At 36.1% G+C, this 19,840-nt stretch overlaps 1 protein-coding gene across 6 annotated transcripts in view; it reads right to left on the bottom strand.

Moving 5' to 3' along the window:
• Positions 1–2,303: 2,303 nt before the first annotated feature.
• PAIP1 (poly(A) binding protein interacting protein 1) overlaps positions 2,304–19,840 on the bottom strand; it is a 45,544-nt gene continuing 28,007 nt past the window's right edge. For all 6 annotated transcript variants that reach the window (XM_023625679.2, XM_070246298.1, XM_005604287.4 and 3 more), the window contains 8 exons: positions 17,825–17,937; positions 14,335–14,446; positions 12,821–12,946; positions 11,567–11,673; positions 10,901–11,018; positions 10,076–10,130; positions 5,795–5,888; positions 2,304–3,498 (listed from right to left, as the gene is read on the bottom strand). In XM_023625679.2, the coding sequence (XP_023481447.1) occupies positions 3,405–3,498; positions 5,795–5,888; positions 10,076–10,130; positions 10,901–11,018; positions 11,567–11,673; positions 12,821–12,946; positions 14,335–14,446; positions 17,825–17,937 (819 nt within the window). In that variant the 3' untranslated portion in view covers positions 2,304–3,404. The remainder of the gene's footprint in view (positions 3,499–5,794; positions 5,889–10,075; positions 10,131–10,900; positions 11,019–11,566; positions 11,674–12,820; positions 12,947–14,334; positions 14,447–17,824; positions 17,938–19,840) is intronic.

The raw sequence follows: 19,840 nt of genomic DNA, 5'->3' as shown, positions 1-19,840 counted from the left end.
GGGGAACCGTGGATGGCGTGATCCACAAGGGGACGGGGGTGCCATGTTTGGTGATGTTGGGTTCCTGCTGAAGGATCCTGAGGAAGCTCTAAGGGAAGGGGGACCAGTGCCGGCTGGATGCTGTTTCTGCAGCGGGATAAGGAGAGGCAGGGATTAACTAGGGACTGGGTGCTGCCGTGAGCCAAGAGTGGTTTAGTAATTGGGTATCCCCAGTAATAGATGGATGGGGATAGCAAAGCATGTCTGGGGGCCTCATTGCTAATAAAGCTGTGGTCACACAAAGAGGGGGACGTGCTGGCATTCTATAGCTGCTGCATGACCTTGGACGAAACAATGTTTCCTGTTGACTTGGCAGCTGGCTTTATCTGTGCCTGTCCTCCCGGCCTGATAAATGGCAGGGCTGCTTTTTGATTTTTCAGTTGGAACCGATTTTCAATCCTTCAGTCCTGGACAGGTTTTCACTCTTTCATACCAAGCATCTTCCCTCTTGCTAAATGTGACTGATTTTTTAACAAATTACAACTTAATCCATACCTATCTGTCCTTCCTACAGATAAAACTGAATGAAATACCTACTCATAGAATTGCCTGCTTTCTGACAATCCAATCCACAGTGAACCTCCAGTTTCTTAGATCCTCTCCCAAATTATCCAAAGCCCAAATCCTATAATAGGTTCTTTCTAACACCCTCTTACTGACACCCCACAGTTCCCCATGGTGTATATTCTGCCTTACTGCGACAAGTACTAAACCCAAAATATTCAGGTACAGGCGTGCTCCTAGTAGTCTTTGGATGGAAGGGCACTGATAACACAGAGACAAAGGGCCTGAGTTGATGACATGACTGCCAGGTTCAAACCAATATTTTCACTTTGTTGCCAGAACAGAAGACAATGACATTCACTGGAACCTTTGTGTCCTTGCTCATTGGAGACCTGTACTAATAATCCCGACAAAAGACTGAATGACCTATGTTTCTGTTGAAGATATAGCAATCGTAAAGGCCAACAATTGTGGCACAGGGCCAACTCTTCCTTTCAGTATGACTTTTGCAGTTTTAAAGTATGTCCACATATTCCTTGATGACCTCCTGATGTGGCTTTAGACTCACTTAGCACCAAAAGGCTGTGGTGGAAGTAATGGCTGTGTGCAGCTTCCTAAGGCAGTTCTTGCTGGGTCTTCTGCAATATCTCCTCTCAAAATCTAGCTACCATGCTGTGAGAAGTAAGCCATATAGATAGGCCACGTGTAAGTGGTTCTGGTTGAGTGACTGCTTCAAGTCATCTCAGCCCAGACATCAGCTATGTCAGTGACACAAGTAAAGAAGACTCCAGATGATTGCAGCCCCCAGCTGCAAGCCACCCCTACTCCTTAGTTTTCGCAGCTGAGGCCTCAAACCCTGCAGAAGAGAAAAACCCATCCCTACTGTGCTCTGTCCAAATTCCTGAGTCACAAAATCCATGAGCATAATAAAGTGCTTATTGTTTGAAGACACTAAGTTTGAGTGGTTACTTAAGCAGCACTAGTAACTGGAACATATATTGATCCTGTCAGTAGCTAGTGTGAGTTTAGTCATGCATCACTTCATGATTGGGCTACATTCTGAGAAACGTGTTGTTAGGCGATTTTGTCGTTGTGCAAACATCACAGAGTATACTTACACAAACCTATATGTTATAGCCTACTGCACACCTACGCTATATGGTACTAATCTTTTGGGGCCACTGTCATATATGTGGTCCATTGTTGCCCAAATTGTCATTACGTGGTGCATGACTGTATAGCAGTGATTGGAGACAATAAGCTAGGGGACAAAACTGGATGGTTATTCACAGAGCAACCAGAAGTTTAAAGCATATTCAGGTAGCATACCGTTGGCCCTGGTCCAAGGTACTGCCCCTTCCCTACACCCTCTTCCTCCCTGAGATTTATACCCCTGCGACTGACAGTAAGCTTTACAGGAAACAGTCTTTAGAGAACTGTAGATTAAGGTAATAGCCACCATGTTACAGCAGCCATTTTGAAAAAAGAATTCTATTATAATTTCCGAAATCCCCAATTATATATATATATATACTTCCCTTCTACAATAAGGTATCTAAAAGTTTTAATGTTTTATATTTGCTAGTTTTCCCAGGTAGACTTGTTATTGAACTGACTTCTTATTCAACAGACTCTGAACAGAACATCTTCTATCCTAGCACAGTTTCTCTGATTTCAAACCTTAATTTTATGGTATCATATAATGATTATCATCATGTTCAACAAGTTATTTAAAAATACCAGATACCACTCCAAAAAACTTAGAGGAAACAAAGCTATTTAAATTTTATTTCCAAAGTCTAATTTTAATCCAGACTGAACAAACAAGGAGAAAAGTGAGAAAGCTAACTGTATTAGCAGACACAGATGTACCAAATGTACAACAGTGGGTTATTAACAGAACTATTTACATGCATATTTACAAGCAATCCTTTTGTACATAAGTTTTACTTTTAGTTAGTTGGAAAAAGATTTGACATTAGGTAAAAATATTACTTAACTAGGGCTGAGGTGGTACCACATTGTAGTAAAAGTATTAGAAAAGTGATCCTCAAGGTATATCAATTGTAAAGCAGATGAAAACTTGAGTGACAAAGATCTAGTAAAATTCTCTAGTAAAAAAGTCAATGGAACTCATGCTACAAAATAAAAATGAGAAAACCATATAAATAAAGCAGAATAATGTTCTAGGCTTTAGAGTAATGAAGTTAGGTGAAAAAAATGAATAGCTCTAGAATTGCAATAAAGCCTCAGTGAGGAATCTTAGTTGTTTGGTTGGGAGTTCCAAGTTTTTTTTTTTAAATGAGATTTTAAAAGCCCTTGGTATCAAATAGCATCTGGATATGTAAGTCAGTTGTTAATAATATTCTAAGACTTCAGTGCTAAAGAATTTCACGATTGTGATTCATCTTTGAAACCCAATTCATTGAGACACTAAATGTAAAACTAAATGATAGCTGTAATACTCATATCTAAAAAAAGGATGCTACATTTTTGCAGTAATATGTATTTCCAGGCAAAGACTTTTTACCTCAAGAAAAGGAGAATTTAAAGTATAAGCTTCTAACCAGCTAGCAAAATTTACTTTCAACATTTTATTTCAAAATCGATTTTATTGCAGCCAAAACAGTGGAATTAACTGTACATAATAAACTATTATATATATATACACATTTTAAGTTATAGGGAATAAAGTTTATTTTGGCAGATAGTGTTAAACAAAATTAAAGTTGCATACATTAGTAACATAACTCAAAATCCTTAATTTGGTATAAGTATGACACATTTTCTTGCTTTCCTGTGTTCTGCTAAATCACCATAACCTAAACTGCTTCATAAAACTGATATGCTGAAATTTAGCTCTACTGCTTTCGCTTACGCTCTGATTCCAAACAAAACTTTTCATACGCTTCTTCTATCTCTGGGTCCATCTCATCATCAATATCATCCAAGTATCTGTGAAAGAAGCAAAGATGATTCACAAGTTTAATGTTTTTCAATTCAGAAAACTTCCGAGATGCTACGCCACGATTAAGTATGTGACATAACTCTCCTAGACTGAGTTAGAACTCAAGCACTGCTTAGAATTACAAAAATGGCACTCCTCAAACCAACAAATGCTTAATTTGATGAGTTAAATTTTACACTGGATTCTGAGGCCCCCTTGTGTTTGAAATTAAGATTCTGCTATACTTTTAGACATAGGTTAAATTATTTAATCTCAAAGCTAAATCAAAGACTTGACATGGGGCTCAAGATTGATATTAATTTCACAAATTTACCTCATCAACAATTACACTATAATGAGAACATAATTTCAGATATGCCATTCACTTCTATGATACAGTATTTTATGTCTACTTAACACCAGAAATATTCCTGTGATGACAGTTTAGTTACATTCTCATTTGGAATTAGACTTTCGTAACAAGAAGCTACTTTCTGGATCATTTGTTTCAGATTTTTTTCCCACTTATTAAAATGATGGCATACAAGGCTTTCCATGGCTAAGAATGGGGGAAAAATTTTAGGCGCCCACTAAGGGTTTAATACGCACAGTCTTGCTGAATTCCCATAGCCATCTTAAAAAAATACGTACTACCATCATCTTCATTTTAGAGATTAAAAAACAAAAAAAGACTCTTGGAGGTTAAATAAATAACATAGGATTTGGGTAAGTATGCTGCAGACCAGAATTTGACTCCAGATCCTTTCTCTTTTCTGCACTTTTCCTTTACAATAAGATGCTGTCCATATGTCTCCCCACTCCCCAAAAAGCCTTTCCACCTACATGTGTGACAAAACTATCTTGCCACTCCAAGCAATTGCTGATGGTTCTCTCTCGCTTTGTTCCTCCCCCATTTCCAGTATAAGGCCATGTGTTGAAATGGCCACAAGTTCATTAGGGCAAGAGACTATGCTGCTTACCAAGCAAAACTTTAGAGGATAACCTGAATTCAATGCCAAGAACAACTTGAACTTCCAGTGCTATGCCCAGCAGGGCTGAATCTGCCTAACTGTGCCTGGGTCCTTACATCCCCATATTTTTTTCTATTAAACTAGTAGTATGTAAAAGTATGGCAACCTTATATTAGAAGATCTCAAAAACCAACTTATAATTAAAATGTCACTAAACAGGAGAGGATAAAGGTGGTTCACGTTTTTTTTTTAATCTACAACACACGTGAGAGATGAGATACAAGAAAAATTGAAGTCAGATTTAATTTGTTCTCCCTTTTACTTAGGAAGAAGAGAATCTAAGTAGCTTGTCCAAGTTCATAGAAATTGTTAACAGGGCTAAACCTCACAAGTTCTTGGTTCTTCTATAACAAAAGTAGTGCAATCTGAAGGTAAATGAGTAATACGATAAAAATTTCTTTTATTACAAAAAATGACAGGTGAAGAAATGGAGTGATGAGAACAGGACTATAACTTACATCTTCCCATCAGTCCAAACATTTTATATAGGAATATCTATTTTCTTTAATCTTAATTTATCCACTGACAGCTAAGATTTGAGCCTTTTACTATGTGCCAGAAGACTGTTCTAAGTATTTATGTATTTTCATTTACTTCCCAAAAATACTCAAGGGCTGCTACTGTTCCTACTTCACGGATGGACAAACAGGCACAGAACTAGCCCAAGATCTTACTGTATTAGAGCTACTTATTTTAAAGTCTTAGGTACAATAACAGCATCTATTTTACAAAAACTAATTAAGAGTCAGCCCTGATGGCCTAACGGTTGAAGTTTGGCATGCTCTGCTTCGGCAGCCCGGGTTCGGTTCCAGGCCTGGAACCATACCACCCATCTGTCAGTAGCCATACTGTGGCAGTGGCTCACACAGAACCAGAACAACTTACAAGTATACACAACTATGTACTGGGGCTTTGGGGTGGGGTGGGGTGGGGGGAAGGAAGAAAAAAGGAGGAAGTTTGGCAACAGATGTTAGTTTAGGGTGACTCTTCCCCTGGAAAACAACAAAAACGCAAGAAACTAATTATGCTTGACTATGCTACATTTTAATATTTTTTCCCCTCAACTATATGTAAATTTTCAGAATCACAGTTTACATGTTTTCTAATCCGATTTTCTAAAAATTTTTGGTAAATAAGTACTACATATATACAACCATATTACCATCAAATCAAAATGCACATTCTCTCATCTACTTTTTTCTAGTATAAACTGTCTACAAACTGTGGCCACAGAAAATTTCACAAAGGAAGTTAGTAGCTGAAGAGAACTTACGGATCACCAGCCCCTGATAAATCTGTTCCATTTTCTTCATAATCTGGAAAAAAGTCTTCTCTTTCAAGTAACTCTTGATATTTCTCTTGGTAATCTATAAAAAAATAAAGAAAAAAGTTTACATGCTGAAAAAATTCATATGAAATGGCCTGTTATCCCTAAAAATTATTTTTATTATGACTTCTCATTTAAGTAGATCCAATGTTTAATTAGCAGTAAGCTTCCAATTACGTATTTAAGAATAGCTTTTATAAAACATATTCTAATTGGCTTGCTTTTGCCTCCCTGCATGCTCATAAATATTAGTTATATATATATATATATAAAATATTCCTCTAAATATAAGCTGGAAATCAAAGCCACTGTGAATATACCAGAGTACATTTCACAGCCAATGTGTATGCTGTTTACATTCTCTACTGCTTCTTTCTATCAGACAAAGTATTGGCTATATAACTTGTCGGGGAAGAACAAGTTCCTGCCATATTCCTGTTTTTCCTCCCAGAAGGAAGGATTTCAATCAAACATCCTGGCTTCTGGCTTCCCAATTACTCCTCTCCAAGGAGGTACAGTGAGCCACCTGCTAAGAGGTCACAGCCATTGTTCCATGTTTCTCAATCAGAGGAGGCTAACCTAGCAAAGGTTCTGAGCACAGGGGATTTTCTTGTCTTCCTTCCCCCTGGAGACAGCTGGAAGGTAGCTACCTGATAAATGTTTCAGTTCTACCAACTTTCCCCAGGTTGGGCTCTTCCAAGGTAATATGTGATATTATCTCTCTCCATTTACCAACTGTCTTAGAGTTACTGAGTATCTTTTAAGATCAGCATGTCTGTATGGAGGCCTCACCTTTGAATAATAAAATAGATCAGTGTATATTAAAACTAGTTAGCTTAAAATTAGTTTCTTGTGACCAACAGCTACCAACAGCTCAAATTTCAAGAGGATAATATAATTACATTAGACTGAGTAAAGACCATATTTTTCCAAAATTGTCAGTCTCTGTAAAACACTTATTCCAGCTTAAACCACTGGTGATATTTTGACATCCAATTTTGGCAATCTGGAGACCATTTTAACTATAAAACCTTCCTCAACAAATACTGGAGGTAACACATAAGACAAACATCTTTTTAAATGTACAAATGAGTTCACAAAAGAGACAATCCAGTAACCACATGTTAGAAGTGCAAAAGGAACTGAAGCCACACACAACTACTGCAGTTGGTGGCTGGCAGACCGTGTGGTCTCAGAAACAAAGGGCTTGGATTTTAAAACCCACGGAAGGTCAGAAAGTAAGGTCTTGGGTCCATGTGAAGTAGGGAGAAGGAATTCAGGTCCCATGCCCACATCACCCTGCACAAACCCGGGGCCTTCAAAGGGCTGATATTCTCAAGCAAAAAGTGGACCAGGAAAAAACAAAACAAAAAACACCCTGGTGGCACAGGGAGATGGCAAAGGAGCTTGGTTGTCTCTGCCTGGGTTTGGAGTGGAGACAGAAGTACTCCGAAGAAACTCGTTTCCCAGAGAATTTGTAACAATGGGCCTGCACCTCAAATTTCTACTACCCACATAAAGAACCCCTACGACAAGAAAATAAAAACTTGCCCAAGCCAGTGTTACCCCTGTGGCTCCTGGCAGGAGCAAATATAAAATCCACTTTGGATAGATGTTCCTATAATCCAAGCCACAAGGAGTTTTCATGAAGAAAAACAAAAAGGCAGTTAAAACACTGGAGCATTCATCTAGGGCCAAAATATATGTAACAACTTCAAATGGTTTAGGGGAAAAAAAATAAGTGTGGAGAGAACAAATGATAAAGCAGATGGAGTAAACCATTAACAAAGGTACATCTGAGTAAAGGGTAGATGGATGTTCTTTGTACAATTTTTACCTTTGTAATTTTTCTGTCAGTTTGAAATCATTTCCAAAAAAAAGTTTAAGTTAAATACGAGATTGCAGTAAAAATGATCACAACTTAAGGAAACAATTTTGTGTGTGATAATCAGAAATAACGGCAGGATTAGAATTAAAAGACAGAATGAAAATATGAAATAAAAATAAGCATGTTTAGAATGAGAAAAAAGGACTCAAAACTGTGAGAAAAGATCAAGATACTTTGAACAAAATGGAAATAAAATTCAGTTTGAAAAACCAAACTGAATTTCTAAACAAAATAGTTACCAGAAATAAAATATTAAATAGAATAAACAGATTAGACAAAGATGAGGAACAAAGAATCAAGCTAACTTTGAAGAATAAGGGAAGGAAGAAAGTCTGTCTTACCAGACATAGCAAGATTTACAGTAAGGTAAGAATAATTTAGAATGCAGTATTGGTCTTGAGATAAAAAGAAGAAAGATCCACAAGCATGGACATGGGAATAAGACACAAGTTTACAGAGGAGTTCCAGGGTACACAACAGAGGGACTTTTTCTCTAGGAGAGCAAGGATGACTCAACACCTGTTGCTGAGACAAGAGACTATGGAAAAAATATTTAATTCCTACTATATCCCATATATAAAAATTAGCCAGATAGATTAAAGATCTAAATATGAAAAACAGCAAAGTAAGATTTTTTAGAAGAAAATGGAATTTGATAATTGTAAGGAAACTTAAGTCACAGAGGGCAAAACAAGACAGATATATTTAGTTTACATCAAAACTCAGAGTTTCTATATGACAAGACATCATAAACAAAATGGGAAGACAGCACATACTGGGAGAAGCTAAGGATCACTTGCTAGGCTATGTAAGGAATTACAAATCAATAAGAAAGAGATGATCCAATAGAAGCAAAGAAGAGAGTCAGGCAATTCTCAAAGGAAGAAATCAAAAGGTCAATAGAAACATGAAAAGAATTCCTATCACTAGTAGGGAAACACAAGTTTACAATTTCATACAGACTGACAAAAATTAGGTCTGATGACAATAAGTGCTGCCAAGGATGAGAAACATGCTCAGAGGCTGCTGTGGGAATATGAAGTGGTATAATCATGTCGGAAAGCACTTGAGCAACATTTCATGAAGTTGAAGACGCACAGCCTAAAATGTAACAATTCTACTCCCTTCCCCAAAGAAACTCTTGCCTGTGCACAAAGACTAAAGATGTTTGTACAGTACTGTCTGTAGTAACAAGTGTGAACCACCTGACCATCCATAAGTAGAGTAAACCACAGTTTACAGCTCCCCTAAGTGGAATATTATTTGCATTTAAAATAAATGATATAAAGCTATATATAGCAACATGGATAAATACTGAAAATAATACTGAATAAAAAATAAGTTGCAAAAGGATGTGCATAACATACCATTTAGGTTAATACTACCGTGTGTGATAATACCTATTATTTACAGACACAAATGAAGTAAAAAGATAATCGCAATGACACCCACTTCAGGATAGTAATTACCTCTGGGAGAGAAGTGATGGAAGGACTGGACTTGGGGTGAGGGATCAATCACAGAACTGCGAATAGTTTAGTAGTATCTATAGGGTTTTCTCTCTTTAGAAAGACCCAAAGTATATGTTAAAATAACAAAACTACGTTGCTTTAATCTTGACAGTGAATCAGTAGTCAGTTTTTTTTATATTTTTTGAATGTTTCATAATTTAAAGCTGAAGGTTAAGCAGTTCTTTCTACCTCATTTGTGCTGGAGGCACAGGATAGTCAGTGCCTGCTATCCAGAGGAAACAAATAGGAGTATTCCGACAATAAGCTGGTTGTAGTTTGTACCAAATGGGAAAAATTTCTCTCTTGCTCTCACTGCACTCCCATTTATCACAATTAAAGCAACCTTTCTATAAATGACCTTTTACTGGAAGGGAAGGTGTCAGAGATTTAGAGTTAACTAACTTTGATCCACCAAGTATTGAATCTGTAATTCTTAGCATCTACAAGTATTAATCCATACTAATGAAAGTTGCTGATTACACAGTGAACTAGAACCATCTTTCTCTTCCATTCTAACCACTGGAAAGTATAGAGTATAAAAACAAAATATCACAGAAAATATAAAATAAAAATGGCTGCATTTAATTGAGAGATTCTTCCAATCCTCCATTGTTAGGATGACAGGACACTACATACTGAGTCAGACTTTCCATCTGAAGTACTTCTAAGTGGTCACTAAAGAATATTCTATATGCAACAAACTTTTACCTTATTTTAGAATGATGTGAACTCCTCAAAAAGCTACAAGTTTGTGCTGGTGGGAGTATGGTTTCCTGTAATTTACTCTCTTACCAAAAAATGGAGGGAAAAATGACTGAGACAACATACCTGGATCGGCTGCAGTGAAAGGAACACCATCAGATGTATAAAATGTTGGTTCATTCTAGGATGAATCAAAGTGATAAAAATATGTAATCATTTCAGAATTGATTCTTTAAAAGCACATTAATGAAGCATGGCTGATGTCACTTGTCTGCACCTGATAATGCAAGAACAAGTAAAAAACTAACTTCCTCACAGCCATTTCCATTTCTTTGGAGAAGTCTATGGTTTTCAGATTTCTATTATCTTAAGTTCTTGTGGTTCTAACTCTGCTGTCTCTTGTCTGTCACACTCTCGGTGAATTGTTTTGTTGTGCACTGTGACTTAGTGTCAGCTTGTTTTTAGTTGTGGTTACCCCCTCCCCACCAATTTTTTCTTTAAGAATTTCCAAGACTGGGGTTGTAGGAGGGTTATTCTATAGTTGCTTTGTGTCTGGTCATGTTGGGAACTTCAGGGCATCACCGGCTGGATAACCGTTTTTATTTTCTTAATTTACTTTACTACAACATGCAAGGTAAAAGTTTGAGATGCAGGTCTTTGGTTATGAATTCTCCAGAAGAACTGCTTCCTGGAATCCCTATGTTCACCTGCGGGCAAGCCTTATCAATTTCCCTTGCCACTGGATGGATCTTTCTCTAGTCCACCCTTTCACTGGAGGATGCCATGTTTCTTCTCCTATTTACCTGGTCTGCTGGCTGCCATGTGACCCTAAGCCAGTGAAAAGAATTATTAGGCATTAAATTCTGAGAACATCTTTATGTAACTCATCTAGAAATTTCTAAAATTGAATTCAAGCAATAAGCAAAACTTAAAATGTCAACGCTGGCATACCATAAAATAGTTAGGGTCATTTTCAGGTGTTGCTTCTCTGTATGTTGAGGTTGCATGGACTCTACCCCAGTTACTTGACCGGAGTTCTACAAGCTTCAAAAGCATCTGTTTTACATCTCTGCAGACAAGTCAAAAATAAGTTAAAGTATATCCACCACAAGTATTGTCAGGCTCTAAAACACCACAGACTTCTAAAACTTTGTTTCACAAATTTAATACGTATATCCAATGCTTTAATTTTCTAGATATTTCCTATAATGACATGAATTTATTATTATTTTTTTAAAACAGCCTTGAAATTTGTTCCATGTAACTGTGACCATATGGTTCTTAAAAGCAGTGGCGATCCTGCAAACATTTATGCCTCCTACTGGATTTATAATAGTACTTTATCCAAATATTTATTGAACAACTTAAAGTCTGAAACATTTTTCAATGGACTCATATCTTACCACAGGAAAATCTTAACTTCTTTATTTTATAAACATAATGGAATAAAAGTGGATAAGTGAGCAGAAGCCATAGGTAAAATATTATAAAGAAAATACTCCTGTAGATCAATCTATTTCAATTATTCTGATGAAGTATAGCGGATTAAAAAACCACTCCCAGAGAAAAAGTAAGAAATTTAGATCTACTGGCTATCTACATTACTTCTTTTCCTACCTGCTGCAATTTGCATCTAGGACAACATTTTCAATTCTCTGAATAATTTCTTCCATATCAGTCTTTCCTTTTTCCTTCCAGGCATCTTCCAAAACTGACCCTGTCAACTAAAAAAGCAGGTATCAGTAAAATAAGGAATTCAATACAGAAATTCTGAAAAGACATTAGTAGCACTTCAAGCATTCCTTGAACAAGATGAATTTAGCAAATTAAATATTCTCAATTATTCTCTACCATCTAATATTCAAGGATCTCTATACCCACTGTTTTTCTTAACTGAAAGAAACTAAAAGAATGAATTATAGCAGAACTTTAATCATAGGTTTTATGTGTCAATGGCAATACGGTATAGTCCTTGTATGACCAAGATAAGCTACGCAATTTTAGTCAACCTATCACTTTTAAGATGTAATAAATATAGGCCTTTTGAATTTAAAAAAAAAACTTTCATCAGAAAAAAAATGAATTAAGAATATAAACAGGTAGTTCACAGAAATTAAAAAATGGCTAATCAACATGAAGAAAAGCTTAAATTCACTAGTGATCAGGAAAATGCAAATGAAAATGAGGTTTTTGGTTTTACTCACCACCTATGCCAAAACAAAACCCAAGACAGATCATATCTCATCACTAATGAGGATATGGGGCAAGAGGTGTACTCACTCACTGCTAGGGGGCATTACTTATCAAATTAAAGTATACATGCTTCCTGAGCCACCAGATCGATGTGTAGGAATTTAAACTACATAAACAACTGCACATTTGAAGACACGATGAAAGATTACTGACAGCGCTGCAGTGGCTAAACTGAAAATACCCCAACTGTTCAATGACAGAATGGATAAACAATGTGTGTGCGTGCACTGGAATACCAGGAAGCTCCTGAAAAAAACGACTGCATACCTGTGTTTCATGCAAAGATCCAAGATGTTTGTTAGGTGCTAAAAAAGCAAGCCAGGACAGGATAAGATCTTACTCATGAGAGCATACACACAGACATGGGAAAGGGAGAAAAGTGTACTTATAGATGGGGACAGAGTGAAGAACTTCCTTTTTCACTTCTAAATTTTGCTTCTTATATTATTAAACAATTAAGTATATATTGCTTTTTCAATATTTAAATCACGAGTAAACTGTCAATATTTAACTTAATCTTGAATTCATTTGTGCACTATACATACTTTCCTTCCTCTAAAGTATACACTAACGGGGTAGAACCGTTAAATTTTTATGAAAAAAGTAAGTAAAACCTACCTTTAGTAATTTCACTGCACAAATTAAGTTGTCATCCATAGGATTAGAAAAGAGGGCATTCAGCAACTCCCGAAGACCAACCTGAAGAATATCTGCTCTTGTGACCTGTCCATTTGTTCCCTTGATCTTTTGTGACAAAAGAAAATGAAAAGTAACCATGCCAAAATATAATACAGATACATAAATGGTCTAACAATATGTTGACAAAATAATGTTTTAAGTTAAACAAAAATCATAGGAACACACTCTGATATCTTCCAAAATTAGACTGACTTTACCTGTAACTAAGACCTCTAATAAAACCAGCAGTCTATAACTAAAATTTTTCATTTATCACACATAGCATATGATCAGGATAATTTAAACCTTCTTTAATATTACTGCTACATAAAGCGTTCTCTAGTCTACTAATTTACCATCTTTTGGGGAACATATAACATTTTATTCTGATTCTTATATTATTTAAAAATATTCTATTTTGCATTAGAATGGTACGTATCTTAGCTCTCTGGCTAGAAGAAGTTTAGGTTCAGAAGCCATGCCTTATCCTTCTATTCCCCAAGAATAGTTCCACGTAGGAAACACTCAACATCATTCTAAAATGACCCTTCATTTAAAGCACATTTTAGATCGGTACTCTTATTTTGGCTTAAATTAAAAAACTGAAAAAGATTAAAGCACGAGATTTTTAAAAAATTAAGTCCATCTGTGGTAAAAGGGGATGGTAGATTAGGCACTAGAATGGACCTAGACATTTTAAATACACTGTCTGACATGCACATTTGATGGTGGATACACGTGTCTTTTCAGTGGGGTTTGTGATACTCAGTCCTTAAATCAGAGCTTAAGGAAGTAACCAGTGCAAAAAAAAAAAAATCAAGCCAATCCATTACAAAGTAATATTCAGTCAACACTTATGTCACTCACTGATAAGCATATACTCAAGTACACCAATTTATAAACGTGTTTAGCTGTAGACTTTGTACAAATGCATTCTATGTGGAAGATTAATATATAAAATAGGACCAAGAAGAACCATTTTGGGTGAATTAGGGTGAAAAAACTAGAAACTCTAATCTCTCCCCTCTTCACTCAAAGCTTTGTGTTGTGTAGGGCAAGTCGCTTTTGAGCCACCATCTGAAAGTCAACATAGTAAATGTACTAATATTTATGATACCAGGATTCAAAAAGGTATGACTGTCTATATTTCAAAAGCTTAAACTTCCACGTAACCCATGGCTTTCCAGAAGTACATAAAGACTTTAAAATGCTTAGTAGCTACTTCCTAACACCCGGCCCTTAAACAGGAGACATAAATATTACAGACGTCCCATTAGAGGACAGAGACTACCATAAGCAGGTACTAAGACATCATTTTCCTTCTCTCTCATTCCCCTTCTTCCATTTCACTCTAAACATTGTAAAAGTAGAACGTAAACACAAATTCCTTAACTGAGATCAATTTATGTTCTCAGGCTTTGTCAGTACTTAACAAAAGAAAAATTTCTTCTCACCTCCAGGTTAAGATAAAGTTCTCCCAGAAAGAGTACAAATGCATGGAATCGTTTTCGAGTCACTTCATCCCCTTTAGCTGCTTGATCTTTAACTTCATATTCAGTCCGACATCTAATAAAGATACATCTTTTATAATATCACATTGCTTTGTTTTTTTAAGTAGTCAAACAAGATGACTGTTTGTTGGTTTGGCTGTCTACAAGCAATACAGAGCCAGGTACAAGACACCAACATCCTGACTTTCTATAATAAAAAGTGTTCCTGTCCATTGTAGGGACCAGAATATGCACCATCTTTTCATATTACGATTCCTAGTTTTAAGAAACTGACGGGTTTATTTTCAACTATCTGTATCATATTAAGATTGCGATGTTTAAGCAACATACGTTTCACAAGGTTCATTGTATATGGACATCAAAAAGAAAGAAAAAAAATGCCATACCTTATTTGTTGCCTTACAGGTTTTTTAAGACAGAACTATTTTTACTTCAAATTGTCTCTAAAATGTTCTACTCTTTATGAATATACAAACTTTGAAATAGAGCTTTAAAAATACACATAGATGGCCTCCAACTAAGCTGAAAATGAAATCTTATTGAGCCCATTATCCTTCTAATTTCCATTATAAAAATCAGAGAAGAAAAATGAGGAAAAAAGTCCCCAGTTGAAACCACATAGAAACACAGAAAGCAATTAATTTGGTCCCTACTTCCAACAGAGAATGAAGGAGTCAAATAACTTATTTTCCCTTGCTTTATTTCCCCCCATCTGCCTTACACAAATAATAAAAAGGAATCCTCTTCTTGGAGCTTACAGACAAAGTTCCTACAAGATATCTAAACTAATCACAATAAGCCTGTAATCGTCTGTGTCAGTGAATTATGGTGTCAGCTACTACTACTAGAATGGATTTTTAAAATAGGCTTTAAATGTTTACCATTTTGGTGTTAAATATTTTTTCTCATCTTTACTGATAAGGTGATGAGACAACTCCAGGAAAGTCGTGTGCTTTATAAAACTGATTTTGATAGAACTTCTTTTAAAGACCAAGGGAGGAGCTTACGGCGAGTTAATGGCTTCGTACAGGAGGGATCAGTTTAGGTTGGCTTTGTAAAAAAATTTCTTCAAAGAAGAAAAAAAGTCACTTCTTGCCCAAGAATTTACCTTAGGTCAGGGTGTGAACTAACCATAAACTCGGGATAGGTTATTGTGCCTATGTGGCCGATTCCAATGCTTACAAGCTATATTAAATGAGCAACATCATCTGTTTGAGTCAGAGAAGATATTTGTTACCTTCTCATACATATTAATTCCTCATTAGAAGAAAAGTTGGGATATCTATAAACAGAACACTCTGGTTAATAATGGAAAGGATCAGTTAACTAATGCCAATTCAGTTATCCGAGCACCTACTGGCTGGTCTCCTTTCTCTGTCCTTTCTTTTACAACTTTGCAGGTGACTTCCCTTTTGTTTTATAAATGCTGTAACTATCCCATTATACATTAAGATGTGTTAATTTATGTGAAAAAGTAAATCCCTATCCCTGTACATGGCTGATTATCTAAGCGAAATGAAAGACCCTGAACCTTTTTAAGCTAAAGATTTTCAATTATAAAAGCAATACATGCTTATTTCACAAAGGTTGCAACAGAGAGAAATATAAACAACAAATTCACTGCAACCCAGAGATAAATGCTGTGAAGGTAACTGCTTTTTCAAAGTATGTATAGATTTTTAAGTTAGGTAATAGAACTATGCCATCTTTCACTTGTTTTATGATTGGCATTTCTCCATGTTAATATTTTTGACAGTATCATATTATTATAGAAGCACATACATGGGTAAAGGGTCAAAAGAGTCAGAAGCGTGGTTCTCAACCATGGCTACACAGTAGAACCACTTGCGGAGCTTTAAAAAACCAAGCCCAGATTCCACCTAAGCCCAGTTACATAGAAATGTCCAAGAGTGGGGACAGGGTCTCAGCCCTACTTTAAGTCTCTAGGTAACTGTAAGGCACAGCCAAGGGAGAGCAGCACTGGGGAAGATGATAAGCAAGGCTTTCTGCCATCCTACCTTCTAAAAGGGCCCACTTTCACATCTTTCTAGAAGCTATAATTTGCATTTTTTTTAATTACAGGGAAGGTTAGATATCTTTTTATAACTTTGTCATTTATATTTTTCCAAATTGTACCTATTCAGAGACATTCCTAATATTTCTATTAAAATACTGGTCTTTTTCTTACTTATTCCTAAGATGCCCCGCTTTTCATATTAAATAAATGAGCTTGTTGCCACGTGTTACACGCATCCCTATTTTTATTTCAAAGAAATTGATGACACCTCCCTAAATATTATATTCTATATGTAATTAAGTTTAATCTCTGCTTTAGGGACTGTGGGTATCTTGGCTTGCTTAAAAGGACATTACCAACCTAAGATTTTGTTTAATTGTCAATTTTCCCCCTAGTATTTACTGTTTCACTTTTACTTAAATCTTTGATATATTTGAAATATATTTTGGTGTAAAGAGTAAGACAGAAACCCATCTTTGTTTTGCTTTCTCCCCATGAATGATTAGCTGTGTCAGCAGCACAGTTTATCTTTCACATATGTATTTGAGGTATCACCTTCATCAAAAGCTTAATTTTCAAGTGTCTCAGAAATGTACTTTTGGAATCTTTATTCTGTTCCAGTGCAGTCTTCTCATACAACGGAATATTCTGCAACCACTGCAAGTATCTTTAAAGAACTAATGGGCAAACTATATAAACTCAAAGACAACCTTGTTATTGAATAAAATAATGCCAATTATAAGTAAATTAATTTCCCTAAATTAGCTTATGAATGCAATGTCATCCCCAAAATACCTTAGTAAATACCAACAAGATTTGGGTAATTTCATGTACTGATTCTAAAGTTGACTGGAGAAAATGAGCATGCAAGAACAGGAAAGAAGATTCCACAAAAAAAGAATGGGGAACTATCTAGACTAGATATTAAAAAATTAGAGCTTTTTAATAGTATGGTAATGAAATAGGAATAGAAAAGTGATGAACTGAATATAATGAAAGTCCAGAATCAAAACCCAAATATAAGGATGTAGTGCGATAAAGGTAGTAGTTCAAATCAGTAAGGCAATGGACCATTCACAAAAGTGGTATGGGAAAAACTGGTTAAAGTTGTGGCAATAAATGAAACTGGATCCTTAGTCAAACCAAAAGTAGCAAAGTGCTAAGAAATATGTTAAGTGATCATTTTTAAGATCTTAGGAAAGAAAAGCCCTTCCTAAAGACAAAAATCAATGGCAGAGACCATTACAGAAAAAGACTAAAATATGTGACTACAAGCTTTCAATACTATACAAGTAAGAAAGGCCTGCCCTATTCTCCACTGCAACTTTCTATTACGTAGTCTCTAGAAAAGAGGAATGGTCAAATTCTAGTACGTTTAGTAGTAGTTTTCCTTTAAGTTCATATATTCACACTAACCTTTTAAGCAACAACTGGCGGAAGTTGCCACTCTGTGGGCTAATTGTCAGATGATGAGACAGGTAATTACAGAGGCGAGCTCCCATATAAGAGAAATTCGGGATAGACGTGGCCTTTCAAAAAGAAAAAAGTTTTGTATGACACAGATACAGCAAGTTATTAATGCAAATACTTCAGAGCAACATTCTAAAGAGGAAACCATTTCTGTCCCCAAAACTGACCATATTGTACAGAAAAATGTACAAGTCTTTTGTAATTGTTAGGCATAAGGAAATTGTTAACTCTCCCTCCCAACCTTACACCAAGAATCAGAACAAGTACAAAGAAAAATGTTTAAGGAAAGTTCTCCCCATCATTTGCCTGAGGTTACCAGAAAGCAAATAGACAATCTCTCTTTAAACTAACCCATTTTTGCACAAAATATGTACATGTAGAGCCAGTTGCACAGTGCCAATTATGAACAAGAGCATTTGCCGAACTATTGATCTGTGGTGTTTCTCAAGGATAGGACGGCACCGACTCTGGCATCCAGCAGTCCAGAACAAGACTCTCAGACCTTCTGCTTTGTGACCTTGGACATCACTAAACCTCCCTGAGCTTCAGTTTCTGGATTTCTAAAGAGGTGATTACTCATACATGGTGCGAGAGATTAACACTTAAAGAACAATCCAAAAACAACTGGGGTAAAGAGGAAATCAAAATAGATAAGCTATTTAAAAAAATAAGACAGTGAGAACACACTATGTATCAAAGACTGATACAACCAAAGTAGTACTCAGGAAGTTTAACTTTCATCTCAGTTTTTAAAGAATAGAGATATACAGAACATAGTTCACTACCTAATGTTAGGTAAGTAAAACACACATTAAGTGGTTAAGGGACTTGGCCAAGGTCACAAAGGTTGTAGTTAACCAGTCTAGAGCTAACAAATGGCCTGGTGCCCCTCCTACCCTATGTTAGGTCTCATTACTAGTTGTGGTAACCTTAGACAAGTCATTTAACCATCTCTGTTAAGATAGGTATAAAATGGGGCTAAGTGTAATACCTTGCAACCGCTGAGGATTAAATGAGTTAACTTCATGTCAAGTGTTTAGTATTGCCTGGCATGTAGTAAGTACTTTATAATTATTAGGTCTTTTTATTTCTGATTATTTTCTTGCTCACATGGGACCCTGTACACCATCATCTGGATGATCCACTTGGCCTCTCCTATAAAATTCCCCATTTCCTAGTTCCCACGTCTTCTTTCTTAGCTTAATTCCTCTTTTTGGTGGAATACCTCCTTCAATAACTTCTCAAGGGTTACAATAAAACTTCAAACTGGCTACTCAGAAAAAGATCTAGATAGTCTAATTTTTTTAGATTTTTAAGCAATATTTTTAGCCTCCTTCCATCCTTATCCAGAACCTTTTGGAGATTCTGTATTATAAATCAGGGTGATTCTCAGCTTTCTCCACTGTCTTGGAATTCAACTTTTTTAGACCTGCCAAGTCATTTATCACTCACTCTCCTGCTTTCTAGTCTCCAAAACTGGTACTTCTATCTCCTTTCCCCATCTCAGTCCTCACAGGCGTCTGGCTTTTTAAATTAAATTTTTAATTTGCCATTTGTTTTTCTTCTTAGAACAGGCCTTCTTCTGTTAGTTGCTGTGAGTAAATTCTCTCAATGAAACTTGAGAAATGTTGGTAAATCTGTGTATCACTGACCCCAGAATGTTAAAACTTAAAATACTGAGTACATACAGTCATGCATGGCTTAACAACAGGGATACATTCTGAGAAGTGTGCTGTTAGGCAATTTTGTCTTTGTGCGATCATCATAGAGTGTACTTACACAAACCTAGATGGCATAGCCTTCTACACACCTAGGCTCTATGGCACTAATCTTATGGGACCACTGTTGTATACGCTGCGCATGACTGTATGTGAGGAATTGGCTTTGAGACAATCACAGAAACTGCAGTTTGTCAGGCTACAGTCCTTCTGTCCAGCCATGAAGAACTATAATCAGGCAGCC

Source organism: Equus caballus, chromosome 21, assembly GCF_041296265.1.
Source record: "Equus caballus isolate H_3958 breed thoroughbred chromosome 21, TB-T2T, whole genome shotgun sequence".
Lineage (NCBI taxonomy): Eukaryota > Metazoa > Chordata > Mammalia > Perissodactyla > Equidae > Equus > Equus caballus.
The sequence above is the reverse complement of the archived record's forward strand: the minus strand, read 5'-3'. Positions and strand labels throughout refer to the sequence as shown.